We start from the raw sequence: 12,881 nt of genomic DNA, 5'->3' as shown, positions 1-12,881 counted from the left end.
CTTCGCTGTCCTTTCCCCAAGTGTAAGAAGAAAGACTCTCCCTGAGCTGTGCTGCCTGTGGTTGGGGGAGACGTGACACAGGCACTAGCTCGGCTGCAGCTGCTGGTGTCTCACCGGGTCAGGAGCACTCCAAGTCCTCGCTCTGAGACTGCACAGCCACAGGAATTGCCCGAGGACCACAACCTTGTGGCCTGCTTTAGAAATTTAGTCCAGGCCCAAGGCTGCTCTTTTTCTGCCAGTGGTGGACCTAGTGGGAACTCAGGCTGCAGAGTTCAGAGGGTTTGAATTCTGGCCAGGCTGGTCAAAATGCTCCCACCATAGGCACCGGCAGATCTTCCCCGTGCTGTGTTCCCCTGTGCCAGAGTGGCCCCTGATTTGACCGTGGTCAGTGGCCGCCCTTGCTACCATGTTACAGGGATGGGAGAAAGACCAAGAGCATCACATCAGCTTGGTGCTCACATGTGCTTCCCGCAGGACGTGATGTGAACAGAAATCCAATCCAATCTGTGCAAGCCACTGAAGCTGGCTTTTTCATTACATGTGGTTGAAAATATTCTAACTGACATTTATTTGTTACAAAAAGAATAAGACAGAGAATAGAACAGTGAGAGGAAATAAATACATTTTCAAACACACAGAAAAACATTAGAACAGAATATGAGCACCCATGTATCCATCACTGAGGTTTTAAAATGTGTCATTATTTTGCCTTATTTGCTTTATCTAGGTTTGTCTTGTGCTGAAATAATTTTAAAATAAATTACAGACAGCCGGGTGTGGTGGGAGGCTGAGGCGGGTGGATAGCTTGAGCTCATGAGTTCGAGACCAGCCTGAGCAAAAGCAAGGCTCCATCTCTACTAAAAATAGAAAACTACTGAGACAGAGGGATCGCTTGAGCCCATGAGTTGGAGGTTGCTGTGAACTGTGATGCCACGGCACTCTACCCAGGGCGACAGCCTGAGACTCTGTCTCAAGAATAAATAAATAAATACATTACAAACATCATACTATTTTACCTATATGTTCCTCAGTATTCTGCTCTAAAAAGAACATTTTTCTACCCAACCATGATATAATAAACACCTAACTCTTGAATGCCTGGGTATCAACAGATATATCCATAAGCATCTCATTCAAATCAGGCCTGTGAAGGAAGGAGAAAGACGAGGAATAATGGACTTCCACTCATGTCTCAGAGGACAGGAATCTGCCACGTTGGGCTGAATGCAAGCCTGGGAGATGGAGGATCCTAGTGTGCTCAGCTCTATGGCACAGCGGGAGAGGAAGGGAGGACAGGGAGGAGGGCTTTGGGCTATTAGTCCATATTGTCTGCCAGAACCTTTGCAGGACCGTCTTACCTTTTCTCTAGATCTCAGCTTCTCTTTTATATTTTCTGTAAATATAAACAAAATGTAAACACTTCTGGAACCCCCAAACACTTGTAGCCTGGAGAGAGAGGTGACTGTGATCTGAGTCACACATAGTTACTGCTTCTATTTTTCTGATTAATTCGCCTTCTTATTTTTCTCCTGTGCAATGACTGGAGAGAATGAAATAATATCCTGCCTTCTTAATTAAAGAGCCTTGTTATAAATCACCTTCCCCTTTTTTCCTGCTCTGGTTAGACCAGATGACATAAAACACCTGATTATTACACCCTCTGTAAAAAGATGTTAAATGTACCCTTCCCAGAATGAACACTGCCTATAACCAATCAAATTGCTGTCTATAACCAATCAAATTGCTGTAAATACACACCAACCTTGTATGACTAATGTTGTAAATTTTCTTGCTAAAAATTCTTCCGTCTCTGCCTGTTTAAGTGAAATCTTAACTTCCGTACTTCAGATTTTTTCTTTTCTTTTTTTTTTTTTTTTTGAGACAGAGTCTCACTCTGTTGCCCTGAGTAGAATGCCATGGCATCATAGCTCACAGCAACCTCAAATCCTTGGGCTCAAGTGATCCTCTTGCCTCAATATTTTCCTTTTTTTTGAGACAGTCTCAGTTTGTCACCCTTGGTAGAGTGCTGTGGCGTCATAGCTCACAGCAACCTCAAACTCTGGGCTCAAGAGATTCTCTTGCCTCAGCCTCCCAAGTAGCTGGGACTACGGGCACCTGCCACAACACCTGGCTATTTTTTTTTTTGTTTGTTTGTTTTTTTAGAGATGGGGTCTCCCTCTGGCTCAGCTGGTCTGGAACCTGTGAGCTCAGGCAATCCACCCACCTAGGCCTCCCAGAGTTTTTTCATTTTTAGTAGAGCCGGGGTGGAGGGGTTGGGGTAGAAGGGCAGTGTTATCTCCCCCTTGCTCAGGAGTGTAAGCAGTCTGCCAGCCTCCTCAGCCTCCCAGAGCGTGAGCCACATCTTCCCACCCCTACTTCAGAATGTTGACTCCATTCATTTGGAGTTGGTGTTTCTTGTTGGTCCATCTTCATAGTTGGTGCTTGAATAAACATCTTCTCTCTCACTTTTTAAAATCCTCTCTTTCAATTAGATTCTGATCCTTTAGATTATTTTAGGTTGACATTTCCATTGTTTTATTTCTTTGCTGAATTCTAGAAAATTGACACAGATCTATATTTCATTTCACATTTTTTGTTTCCTCTAATCCACTATTTTACTTTTGTTAATTTTAATTTTAGTGAGAGCTGTCCTTCCAGATGTTGTATTTGCTTTCTATATGTTCTATCATCACAATCATTGCTTATTTACGACAAGACGGCAATGCCTTCTTTCTATTCTTATTTGCATGATGGCAGAAGGCTGGGAGGTTATATCTCCACTACACTCCTGGACCTATTTTCCTTCTGTGAATATAGAAAAATGTGATTGCAATTTTGAGGGAATGCCTGGGATGCCTGGCTTATCTCTGCCCTTTTTTCTCTTGGAAACAAGCTTCCCACAGGGTGAGATATTCTCTGCAGCTCTTTTAGGACAAGTTCTCCCTGTCACATTCCCCAGAACTTCCGATGACTGGGTGGGTAATGTCTGCCTAACTCTGGGGTTCAATATCAGGAAGCATCCTCCATTCCTGCAGATAATAAACCACATCCTCCAACCCAGCTGTGTGCAGTATCTGATTGCCAGTGATATTTTAGCCTCCATCTGCCACTTTAAATTATTAATACTTTTTTTTGATACATAGATGGGGAAAACCTCTAAGACGCCAACTTACCTTATATTTTGCATCACTTCTCGGCCTTTTGGCTAAAATCAAGTGTAGTACCTTATACTTTGTTATTATATGCATTTTACATATTTCACAATATTACATATTCTCTCCAGTTTTTATATATTTTATTATCTTAAGTTCTTGAAGCATTGACGCTCTCCTTCTGTGTTGCTGACTCATTGGCAGTGGAAGTTTTCCTGTTTTTACCATTTCTCACTGTTAACTTATCCAAAGCTTAGTTTCCCTATTGGAATCTGTGAGGCTAGAGAAACACAAGCGTTCCCAAACCCAGAAGGAGGCCACGTACATTCCTCTCAGGTGTCTGAGGGATCGTACTTGCCCGGGGCCAATTTTTATACCAATTCTACATCTCTGAGTCTCTCCCATGAAGGAATTTAATTTCCCTCAGACTTCCTTTCTTCACACTCAGACCCACTAGAGTTAAACTCCCTGCCTGCGTCCCTGGGCAAAGTTTCTAAGATCCTCTTTCATGAAGACTGCAGACTTTCAAAGGTTCTGGCTTCATGCAGAGTCTCGGGGTTACCTCTTTCCCTCAAGTGGGCAGTAAGGGAATTCTACCCCAACACAGAGGTTAATCCCCAAGTCCAGACTATTAAATTGGAGGATTCAGCCCTGCCCTTTCTCCTCTCGGGAACAAGATTCCCAACCAGTGAGGTGTTCTCTGCCTGGAACCCACTTTACCCACAATACCATTTTATTTGGGATGTGCACGCGAATCTTTTTAAACTGAAATTTTGCTGCAGCTTCCTTTGCATGCTATCTGGTCAGGTTCTAGTATCAAGAGTCATGCTCTTCTTCTGTAAAATGAATTAAAAAACATTTCCAATACAGCAATGACTTGAGACAACCAGCCTGCTATTCACAAATTGAGAAATTTCCACCCGGAAGAAGGGACCTCTACCCAGGCATTGTGTTCAAACAGGGGCAGGCCAAGTCCCTGTCTTACGCGGAGGAGAGGTAGTCAGCAGAACACCACACCTTACCACATTAAGTATTTCAACCCCACTTATGGTGTTATGCTCCCTGTTATTTTTTTAGAGCAAGGGAATTATTTGGTATCTAAAAGAATAACCTCAGCTAATGAAGTTAACGGTACCTGCACATTTTTGGAGGAAATTATGTAACACTGTAACAATTTTTTCAGGGATTATTGCTGATTTGGGTTTCCTATTTCAATTCTAATTCATATTAAGAAAATCATCTGTTTCAACGACATTTCCAAATTTATCAAAATGGCGTATCTTTCCCTAAAATTAGTCTTCTCTAATGCTGGTTTACATCCCTGGTGGGCTTGCAGCTAGCTCTTATTTGAGGCTATGTGGTGTTTATGCTTCCTCGGGAATTCTTTTGACTTATTTTTATCTACATGGACTGTTTTTTCTCCATTTCTACCTTTCATTTGGAATTTATTCTGTTTAGTTTAATTTATACTATCAGTCACACTTCCTTTGATGACCAAAGTTAGATAGCTTTTATTTTTCAATGGCAAGACTGCAAAGTGTCTATTGATTCCTTTCAAAAGAAGATGAGGATTTTTAACCGATTTTACTTTCTCTAACCACTTAGAGAAATGAGAGGGTTTTTTTTTTTTTTAACCTATCTTTACTCTTCATGACTTTTTTGACATTTGCTTTGCTTTGTATGATTCTTTTGCCAGTTTTTTTTTTTAACTAGTAATTAACTGGGCATTTCTGTTACTTCCCTCATTTTTTAATCTCAGTTTTTTCCCTTTATAGAAGTTAAAAGTTTTGGTCGGCTAGAACAGGCCTTAGGGTAGGGTGGAGCTTGTGTGCCCTGTGTAGTGAAGGTACTATTTCTACACTCCAGAATTCACTGCCCCACTATCTATTGCTTACATTATTTGTTCCATTGTTAGGAATCATAATCACCGAATGCCTGGGAAAAAATAATGGTCTTTGGTGGGGCCAGAGCTGCAGCCACTTGAGCAAGTCATTCTGTCAGAGTGCTGTGGCCGGTCCACTTTCTAGTTGGCAAAGATTCCAAGTTCTTAGGTATTGACTGATTCACAGTGAGGAGGGACACAATCTCTTTCCTGCTCCTCCGTGAAAACACGTCTTTCATTTATCCAGCTCTTCCTACTGTGTCTGGCACGTGGCAGGCACTCAATAAATGTTTATTAAATAAATGAGGACATTAGTATCAATTCTGCCTTGGCCACGTCTGGCAGACAGCCACGACTCTGCTGTCCCTCACTGCTACTCTAGCCAAGGCCATTATAGTCTCATCTTTCAACTTTTCCTCCACACTGCGAGTGAGTTTTTGTTGTTTTTCTAAGAGACTGAGGATCATGAGCCACCCTTTCTTTAAAACCACCAATGGCTCTCTAATGCCAAACTCTAACTTAGAGAACTTCAACTCCTTTTCTAGCTTCATTTCTTTTTTTACAGTCCACTTGCGCCTATTCCCTGACAGGCCTCCACATCTACACTTCTGTATTTTTTCAATCCCACCCCTTTACTTTTGAGGACCCTTTGTCATGTGCACACCCTGAAAAATATCACCCCCCAGACCTTCAAAGAATACTTCTCTGCCTTCCTGACTTGACAAGAAGTACCCCCTACTCTTCCCACCGCACTTTAAACCTTACAGATTTTAGCACATTGATTGCATTTGGTTGCTTACCTCCACTTCACACTAAGAATTCCTTACAGCAAACAGCAATTATTTCTTTCCATACCAAACTGTAATGCTTCGTACTTACTAGCACCAACTACTATGGCACCTTAAAAGGTACTCAAAAAAAAAAAAAGCCCAATTTCTAACCCCAGACTATACCTCTCTATACTTGCACTGGAAACCCAATCACAGCCTTTTCCCTTTTCCGTGTTGACTTAGTAACAGAATCTCGCCCCAAAGAAGCCCCACACTTAATTTTCCATTCATTATAGTGTTCATGGACCCTAGCAAGCAAACCCTACCTCCTCAGAAAACCCTGTGACTAGAAATTGAGATTGTCATTTCACAACATAGGAAAGCCACAGTATAAAGAGATCAGGCTGTGGCTACCTAAAATCAAATTCTAAACTGGCCCCTATGCTTAACATGAGCTAGTACTTAAGCACCAAGACAAATTCTCAAGTTTTAAAAGTGAATACAATACAGCACACTCCTCGGGTGCAGGACACAACTCCAACTCTGATTTTTACCTACATATAATTATATAACCTCTTAGTTTATACCCTCATATTGACCTGAAACTAAAAAATAAAAATAGAAATAAAAAATGCGAATACATACCTACTTAGCTGATTTGTTTTGCTTTATTGAAAACTGACAAAATATAGCTCTTAGTGCAATGTGGCCATAGAAATGGATTTTTAATTACAATTTGCATAATGCAACTGGCATGGAATCTCCCGTCAACATTGACAGGTAAGTTTTCACTTGCCACTTGCAAATGGAACATTAAAGACAAGAACTTGCAATATGGAGACTGTCCGTACTTAAAAGAATCAGAATTTTTTAAAAATGTTTTATATAATTCATTGTCAACTCATTCTGAATTTATCTTATAGTAAGTTTGGTTTCTTTTCACAAAGATGTATCAATAGTTTCAGAATTCACTTTATTTTCATTTTTTCTGCATTATATACTCTTTATAAATATCTACCAAACTGCTCCTCACTGTATCAATTATTTCTTTTCATAAATGGCGGTTGAGAATATAAAACTAGTTATAAACCTTTACCTGTCAGCCTAAATCACATAAACCAATACAATGAAATACAGCCTTCAGAGTTTTCTCCAAATATTTAATGCAAGATGCAGTATAGCCGTATTCCATGAAATCTGATTACCAGTAGGGGCACTGAAGCCATACAGAATCAAACAACAGTGTTACAATAGAGCTAAAAGCCTTATATAGATGTTTTTCTGTTCTTAATTGCTCTAACACAAACAGTTTGATACATAAGGTTGTCTCCTGTGCTTTTTCTACTTTTGGCAGTTACATACTTTAAATATAGATGAGACACAAAACAAACTCTACTGGTTTAAGTATTGATTTTACTAATAGACCTTCTTTTTTCACCAGTTCAGATAGGAAGCCCCAGCCTTTGGTATAAATAACTTATTCCCATGACAAAATTTAAAGGATCATTAGTGCTCGCTGCCAGCAGTGTTGTCTTTTGGTAAGGGGGTGGCTAGGGCCTCTTTGCCCTCAGTAAGTGCTCTGGGCTGATGGATAAACACACTAAATTTAACACCCTGATTGTTTGCAGCTCTGACAAAACCACTATTGGCGGTCATCGTGATGGCTTTCAGGGTGTCTCCTGTCCCAAAGATCGTTAATGAGCGGCTATTAATTTTCGAACTGGCCACTAGTCTCAAGGCACGCTCAGAAGGCTGGTCTGGAACCACATTAATTTGCTTAATTAGCAGAGCTGCCCTCTCTCTCTCCCCAGGTCCTCCTAAAGTATCTAGAATGGACTGAAAATCTTTGACAGCAGATTCACAAGCAAACAACTCCTTGTCCTTCATAAACGCCTCCAGCTGAGGTAGAACCTGCTCCTTCCTCTCCTGCTCTGCTTGTTCTGTGAGTACTTTTTCTTTGAAAATAAAGTGGCAGCCTCCATAGCTAAGGGCAGACACATACGTGATTAAAGTAGTAATGTCCAGATTTACTCTTCTGCACACATCAACCTTAATCTCTGTTGGAAACGCAACACTCGCCAGTATATTTTCTCGGTCTACTCTGGTCACTGGCAGAAGCTGAGGGCCCTCTTCATCTGATTCACTCTCACTGAGCTGGAGCTCTTCGGGGTGATCTAACAGAGAGTTGACTGCTACTATGTCTCCTCTCACAGATATGCCCATTTCTTTCAGCTTCTCGGCCATGGGGCTGGAGACACTGTTGTAAAATGCAAAGATGATGTGAGGGTTGCTATACTGCACTGGCTGCTGGTGACTCGCCTGGAGGAAGTCTTCAGCCTGCTCAATGATGCTTTTGTCACCATACTGACCCCTGCCCAGCCAGATGTTATGCAGAGCTTCAGCTTTTCGGCCAATGGCTTTCACCCAAGTATGACCACCATTTGCAACCACGTCCACTACAAGGGTCTGCTTCTCTCCCAAGGTATCTGTGTAAGCAAAGACATGAAGAACACTAACAACTTCTTCCAGGTTTTCTGCTGATTCCACAATGGCTCGCAGGTGTGTTAAATTAGTGCTCTGTAAATGGGATTCTTTAATAGCTACTTTCCCAGCTTCTACTTTCTGTAAGAACTTTAATTCTGCCTTCAGTTTGCTGCACAGCTTTGCACCACCTTCAATGCCACCTTTTCTTGATCTAGAAAGTGATTCTGCTCTCTTGATCAGTTCCTTGGCTATAGCAATTCGTTCACAGAGCATGGAGTGTGCAGACATGCTGACGGCATTATTACTTTCCTATGAAAAGACACAAGACAAATTTGGACAGTCTTTTAAAATTAATTACAATCAATTCTTCACCGAGGATTAAAAATTTCAATCTAGCAACAAAACTTACAGAGGCTGAGTCTATGAACCTGTGCTTCCATATGTCTGATTTTGGAATGACTCCTTCCTCTGATAGCTAAGGAAAGGACGGCAGCTATACATTTGAACTCTTCTTTAAGTATACTGGATCAAATCGGGACCTTCATTTCTTCAGCTTGATGGCCTTGGAGTATACGCCATGTCCTAGGTCAAGATAAAAATGCAGGAATTTGGCAATCTGCTATATAAAGAATTCCTTTATGTTTAACAGCAGCCCGACTGTGGAGAAATTTTAATGAAAGACTTGGAGAATCAAGATAAAATGCTTAAAATAGAAATCCACAAGGACCGAATGGTTAGCAAATTGTCCAAAACAAGGGTGTCTGTCCTGAACTGACCACACTCCTCCTCCAGAGTCGGTCTCCTTTAACCAGCTACCTCAGGATTTCCCCCGAGGGCACAGGGTACTTACGCCAGGAAATCAAGACGGCCTCATTTCTGCATTTGACGTCAAACCAGTGTATTTTAAAAGACCAAAGGAGACCCACCAACTAGCCTCCCATTAGGAAGGAAAATTCTGAAGATTCACTCAACTCTAAGGCTGCACCCTGCGGCGGCCAGGCAGGCGGTGCAGAGTCCTAGAGCGCCGGCGGCCGGTGGCGACATGGGGGGCGAGAGGTCGGCCAGGCCTTCGGGTGGGCATCCGGCCCCTCGGGCCTGCCCCTCACCTGCACACCGGGGTCCGGGTCTAAGAGCCCCCACTGCGAGTGTCGAGACGCGGAGAACGCGCGACCGCCCCACCCAGCCAGGCCGCCCTGGCCCAGCCCCCTCCGGCCTCGGAAGGGGCGCCCCGCTCCCCGCCTCGCTCTCCAACTCCTCACCAGCAGCGCCCAGGACCGCGAGCGTGAGCAGGCGGGCGCGAGCACGCAGAGGCCAAGACCCAGCGGGACACCTCCCCCGGGCAGCACCCTCCCGGCTCCCGCGCCGAGGCTGCTCCACCCGGGCGAGCCACGCCGCCTGGGGAGCCTCCCACGTCACGTGGTTCCGGGACCGGTGACGCCGGACCCCCGATTCCCAGGCGGCAGCGCGGTCTCCCGAGCGGGGTTGACGCTAGCGGCCGCCATGATTGTTGAGGGCAATCGGCTTCTGCCTCTCGCGCTGCAGGACGAGTCTAAAGGCGCGCAGCCGCCTGGTCCGGGAGAAAGGAGCTGGAGCTAGGCTCGCAGGACTGCGCCCCCTCCCACCCAGGCGCCGGCCACTCGTTATCACCCAGGCACTTAACAGACCACATATGCTGCAAAAGCTTGTCAAAGGTCACACAGCTAATAAGTGCAGGAGTTGGGACCTCTGACTCCACACCAAAGCACCCTCCACACTGCACCATCCTGGGAGCTCCATAGCAAGTATCCCATTTATAGACATGCTGCCCTTCTGAAGAAATGTCTGGGTGACTTCTATTAGCCTACTAGAGTTTCCAGAGTCCCCCAGAAAGATAAGGGCTTTGAGAAAGTAAAGCAACTTTTTAAGGAGGATTCCCAGTTAAAATTAATCCTGTGTATCTTACTCCTCCAAACCTTACTTAAATGACAGTAAAAGAAACAAAGGAAATATACCCACAAAGACAGAACAAGAGAGTAGATGACTGGAGTCGAGTTATACTAACACATTTTTGAAGGATAAGAACAATAACTTAGTCCATGCTTACCATGTGGCAGACAGGGTTCTAAGTGTTTTTACACATTACTTAGTCCCTCAAGATAATGTGGGGCTCACAAACCCACTTCCAAACATTTTTCTGTTCCGGATTTGTAGGAAACTTAAAGCAGAATGAAATGGTTTTTAATGTTTAATTAGCATTCTCATATAAAAAGATATTTCATTTATAAAAGAGGCTTTTGTTGTTTTTTTAAGGGAAGATGGCAGAATATAAAAAATAGTTCCTCAAAGTAAAGATGACATTCTAAATTTCATAGAAATCAATGGAAGAGCTGGGAAAAACTACTAGAAAATTAAAGAGATGAAAACCAGAGCAAAACCAACCAAAAGTGCTCAACACACAATTTTTAGAAACAAAAACAATGAAAACAAAGATTTAATAATCTGTATTATTAAATTTACCTTTGGTTTTTACAGCAAAAGGGCCTACTCAGCAAAATGAATGTTAAAAAACCCACAAAAAGGCACATCACTGTAAAATTCAGAACGCTACAGATATAAAATCCTAAGAGCTGCACAGAAGAAAAAAGTGGTAAACAAAGAATTTCTAGCATTAGGTCTCCCAACAGCAACAATGGAATTTAGGGGGGGAGTAGAATAATGCTTTCAAAATGTGGGGACAATTTATTTCTAACCTAGAATGTTTAAGCCCAGCCAACTGAAAGAAAAAGAGAGAAAAATAAAAGATGGTTCTAAACAAGCAACTAGCCTGGACTGGAGAAGATAGAGGGCTCCAAAAAAGAGAAAGTTCTCAGAGATGTGAGGGAGAAAACAATTACCTGGCATCTGACCATGAGGAAAACAGTATGCAGAGGGTGTTATAATTCTGTTGGGGGGAACCTGGTAAGAATTCTTGACAGCTACACAGAAAACAAAGTAAAAAAGTAAGGCAATATCACCCCCACGAAAGTTAGTTAGGAAATGTAATCATGGTATACTTACATAATCATTAAGAAAAATCTCAAACTAAATACAATTTTATTAAATTGAGGCAGGGAAAGAGAGTGAGAGTAAAACCAGAGTTGTAAATTCTCATTTTGTACAGCACAAAGTTTGTATTCTGGCTAAAGTTCAAGAATCCAGGAAAGGCCATATAATCCTACTATTTTGAAACAGGCAGGCAAGTACCTGATGGAAACCTAAAACAGTTAAAAGTGATGGCTTTCAGGGAGTATATCTCAGGGACATGGCCTTTCACAAAGTATTACTATAGTTAAAATAGGTTCATGCTTAGGAAGTTAGTACTTGCATAGCAGTCAGGTACTGCTCATTCTATAAACTTGAGAGCAGGATGGAGGGAAGAGCTCCAGTTAAAGGAAACGTGGAGGCAACGTCACATTAATACAGGATCCCAGAACTGGTTTTCAGAAAATTAGGATTCTAATTCAAGGGAACTACCAAGTCCTATTATGCTCTTAGGCAATTTACTGAACATCAGTTTACTCTTCTTTACAATGAAGGGCTCAGAGGACTTGCCTATGTTGGCAAGGAGACACCTGCTAAGTATTGAGTTGGCAGTTTCATTCTACGAAAACCGAGCAACAGATGAAAATTCCTTTGATGTTCCTTTATTAGCTAATTGATGCCAACGTATCAGCATTCAATTATAGACTCAATTAGCCTGTTTACTTATTCATCTTTCCTTTTCAACTCTCTGTCTTCATGTATGTGAATTTTAAACATTTCCATGTTTTACTGCTAATTATTTTGCAAATTTAAGTTCATGGTTCAGTAAGGAAGTGGAAAAAGCAAAGACAGAACAAGTGGCAACAAAAGTTTCTAAGGCTGAGAAGGTACAAGTTGAACCAAAAGAAGGGAGGAGCTGAACACATTAGGAATATTACCATACTTAGGATAAAAAGCTGGAATACATAGTGGGGTGATGATTCAGGATTACTGGGCTGCTTAGGGATGCAATGGTGCTACATCCAAGAACTGAGTTTCTCAAGACTGGGAGAAAAACAGATTAATTTCAAGTCCTCTGAGAAAAATAAACTAAAAATAAAAGGAGAAGTGTTGTTCCAGTTGGAGCAAGGCTTTGCATTTAATGGGGGCAGGAAGCAGAAAATAGAACCGGGATCAAATCTGCTTCAGCTAATTTTTCCTCCCTTTATCCAGTAGGAGCAATTCTGTTGTTTTTTTAAGGGAAGTGAAAACCTACATGCACTTTCCTTTTGTGTAAACAATATCCCTTTCATTTTCCTTTCTTTGATTTGTAGAATTCTGTAGTCTCTTAATACTGGAAATTAAAGAAGACCCAAGCAAAGTCAACAGATGCTAACAGAGTACTTAATCATTAACCATGTCAGGCCTTTCACTTGCTCTATCAAATTTAGCCTTAGAAAACCCTCTGAGATAATTACATTGCATAGTCAATCAGCCAGGAAGTGGGAGAGTTGAGATCTGACTTCAAAGATCTATTCTTTTTACTATGTTCATGTTCTGGTGTGCTGGAGTCACAACAAACAAGCCCTTAATTAAGGAGATTATTTAGGTGAG

General features: G+C 42.0%; 1 protein-coding gene across 3 annotated transcripts; it reads right to left on the bottom strand.

Moving 5' to 3' along the window:
* Positions 1 to 6,453: 6,453 nt before the first annotated feature.
* C11H7orf25 (chromosome 11 C7orf25 homolog) lies at positions 6,454 to 9,676 on the bottom strand. Of its 3 annotated transcripts, none has more exons than XM_053608471.1 (3): positions 9,548 to 9,676; positions 8,698 to 8,870; positions 6,454 to 8,597 (listed from the first exon to the last, which is right to left on the bottom strand). In XM_053608471.1, the coding sequence occupies exon 3, from the start codon at positions 8,574 to 8,576 to the stop codon at positions 7,311 to 7,313; it is 1,266 nt and encodes a 421-aa protein (XP_053464446.1). In that variant the 5' UTR covers positions 8,577 to 8,597; positions 8,698 to 8,870; positions 9,548 to 9,676; the 3' UTR covers positions 6,454 to 7,310. The 3 variants fall into 3 exon arrangements, with proteins under 3 accessions (XP_053464446.1, XP_053464447.1, XP_053464448.1); XM_053608472.1 differs by lacking the exon at positions 9,548 to 9,676 and adding an exon at positions 9,139 to 9,536; XM_053608473.1 differs by lacking the exon at positions 9,548 to 9,676 and having other exon boundaries at positions 8,698 to 9,123.
* Positions 9,677 to 12,881: the final 3,205 nt, after the last annotated feature.

The sequence above is a fragment of the Nycticebus coucang genome, chromosome 11 (genome assembly GCF_027406575.1).
Source record: "Nycticebus coucang isolate mNycCou1 chromosome 11, mNycCou1.pri, whole genome shotgun sequence".
Classification (NCBI taxonomy): domain Eukaryota; kingdom Metazoa; phylum Chordata; class Mammalia; order Primates; family Lorisidae; genus Nycticebus; species Nycticebus coucang.
Note: the sequence above shows the minus strand (reverse complement) of the source record. Positions and strands in the feature narration are given on the sequence as shown.

Coding starts and splice junctions, on each gene's coding strand:
- C11H7orf25 (XM_053608471.1), bottom strand. CDS start 8,576: ATGTCTGCACACTCCATGCTCTGTGAACGAATTGCTATAGCCAAGGAA.